The 2,739-nt window shown below is 52.6% G+C and overlaps 1 protein-coding gene across 1 annotated transcript; it reads left to right on the top strand.

The window, feature by feature from the left end:
- Window positions 1-1,018: 1,018 nt before the first annotated feature.
- H310_15246 (hypothetical protein) lies at window positions 1,019-1,591 on the top strand (the record flags this gene model as incomplete). Its single annotated transcript, XM_008883233.1, has 3 exons — window positions 1,019-1,027; window positions 1,075-1,190; window positions 1,399-1,591. 3 exons carry the CDS (start codon window positions 1,019-1,021, stop codon window positions 1,589-1,591), a joined length of 318 nt encoding a protein of 105 aa, XP_008881455.1.
- Between the last annotated feature and the right edge of the window lie 1,148 nt (window positions 1,592-2,739).

The raw sequence follows: 2,739 nt of genomic DNA, 5'->3' as shown, positions 1-2,739 counted from the left end.
CCGTCGCGGCTACCCGCCATCTCCCAAATGCGCCGACGCACGTTTGCCACATACGACGACACCTTGCCGTCGCTAGGCATGGGGGGCATCCCCAGCTCGAGCGTCAGGGGCACATCGTGTAACCGGGTTACACCATCCGGACACATCCGGATATTTCGACATCGACGTTCGCCAATACTCCTTGGCGAACTTGCCCACTTCAAGATTACTGCATGTTTGCAAGCCCCCTCGAATGACTGGCTTGCGTGCCTTAGCTGTAGCGTTAGATAGGATTAACGCTGCTAATTCATTCTCCACTTTACCAAGTCTGGCGCACCTTCCTCTGCGCCCGCTTACACATCGAGTAACGTGCAGATCACGACAAACGAAATGAACTTAATTGCGCACGAACGCGCGCAGACCTCTGTCTTGGCCGTTGATGTGGACGATGACCGACAGTTCTCGCTGAAGCCAGTGGCCACACAATCCGCACACGGACACGAGGGCTGGATCGAGTGCTAGGGGTTGTGCAATGCACCGTGGCGTGGATCGGAGGAGCAGTTTATGCACGGTGTGTGTAAGGATGTGGAGTCTTCCCGACCCATCTCAACTCATATCGGACAACTACGAGTAGAAGATTCACCGCAAGTCATAGCTCTTGCGTTGAGTATGCATTAAGTGACGTACGAAGGAAGAGGAGCAGCATGAACGAGGCCACATGCTTAAATTCAACGATTCTAGGCGATGGCGTCAGCCATCGGAAGGATGTGCTTGAGATAGATCCTGTGTTCTAATTCATTCTGCAATTTGCCTCCAACCTCCCAAGTCTCCTCTCCACCGCGTTATCCGGCTTTCTATCCGGACTCAGTGCCCCTCTGCCAAAAAGAACCGGAGTCGTTACGTTCGGTAGCACTTCTTGGTTCCTCATTGTCCCTAGGTGTCCCTCGGCGTCCCTTGTCACTCGAGTTACTGTCCTAAGTAGGCAGTAGTGTGGTCTTTCATGCGAAGAACATCGACCCGACTCAAGACGAAGTAAACCATGCCCGATGTATTGCAATTGTGGTTACCAATTTCCGAGGACAAGCTGCAGCATAGTATCAAGACCGATTGCGCACGACGAACAGGTCACCGAGCACACTGCAAGAACTGAAGCAAGAACTACGAGCAGAATTTGAACCTGAAGACCTTCAAGACCGCCTTCGCGACCAGCTGTATGCGCTGAAGCAAGAACGTTGCCATGACTTAGCTGATTATGTTGGCAAGTTCTGACGCAATTGCACGCAAATCTGTGACATGACTAAACGAGACAAGGTCAGCCATTTCCAGCGAGGCCTCCACACCCGAACATGAGTACAGTACCGTCGATGCCCCAACGTGACAAGCGCCATCCAGACGGCCCTTGACTTTGAACGGTCACAGTTTTCGCTTGGATATCGCCCCAGAGGAAACCATCATCAAGACCGACGCGACCATCGCCAAGGACATTACGGACGCAACCAAGGTCATCAAAATCGCCGTTACCAGCCAACGCCAGGACCAAGACACGGTAGCTTTCAGCAACAGCCGCGCCTACGAGAAGAAGACGACATGGAAGTCGATAACGCCCAAATGAACAGGATCCCGCTTGCGAACCAACGACCAACCAGAGGATGCTTCAACTGTGGTAGAATGGGTCACAGAATCGCTGAATGTTGAGGCGCTAGACGAAAAAACGAACAACGAGTACAAGTAGCCGCTGCCAGCTGACCAACAAACCAACGTAGCAATCAGCGCTGACAGACCAGCCACCAACACAACCCTGAAGTGGAAGATATTGAAGACAGCGACGAAGAAATGATGTGATTTCTGCGAAAGTGGCAGAAAGCAAGGACCAAGCCCGCGAGAACAAGCTGATGATTGCAGAAGGATCAATTGATGGAAAACAAGCACGAATTCTCGTTGACAGTGGAGCAACGAATTCATTGTGTCGACGCCGACTGTGCGACGCATTCATCAAAAACAAGAAAGGTATCATTGATTGATGGACACAGCTCTGGTCCCCAGCAAGTGAAGGTAGTTCAAGGATCAATCAAGTTCAATGGATGGAAGTTCTCCAACATGCCCTTTATAGAATGGGATTGCGCGAGCCACGGACGGCTGGTCTGAACTCCACCAATAGCCACATGCCGATTTTACCATCAAATAGAGAAACCGTGCTCGCCGTCGAATCTTGGACGCGCCACAGCGGCCTAAAAAATCACTTTTGAAATAAAGCGCTTGCTCTTGACAGCCCGGCGCTCAAGCTACTGGCCTTGACAAGGTAGACCTTTCGCCTGTCCTTGTCCGCATTGAACCATTTTTCGTCCAGGTGCACAACGTCATGCATGCCGTGAAATTCGAATGAAGAGGCTGAAGGATCGGGGGATTCGTCTGCGCCGGCGGCGAGGTCGGCAGGGACCGCGAGCGCGTTGTTCGGAGCGCAGCGACGGACTTGCGATCGACAAAACTCGACACGCCAGAGCATGTTCCAAACGGTGAGCAATGGTTTCAGTCTGGACGAGTGTCGCTGTAGCGTGCCCCTGCGGAAGCTGCGGTGGATGGTGGACACTGTGAGACCGGTTGTTTGAGCGATGTCACGCATGATTTGGTTGGTCGCTGCTCCTCAGGTACGTCGCGGATGAGATCAGTTATCTCTTCTTCAGTGTGCATAGGTTTTCGGCCAACCCGGCCAAGCTTGGCGGATGGCATTCGGTTGTTGCGCAGAAATTGGTTCCACACCCG

The sequence above is a fragment of the Aphanomyces invadans genome (assembly GCF_000520115.1).
Source record: "Aphanomyces invadans strain NJM9701 unplaced genomic scaffold supercont1.252, whole genome shotgun sequence".
In the NCBI taxonomy this organism is placed as follows: Eukaryota; Oomycota; class Saprolegniomycetes; order Saprolegniales; family Verrucalvaceae; genus Aphanomyces; species Aphanomyces invadans.
The sequence above is the reverse complement of the archived record's forward strand: the minus strand, read 5'-3'. Positions and strand labels throughout refer to the sequence as shown.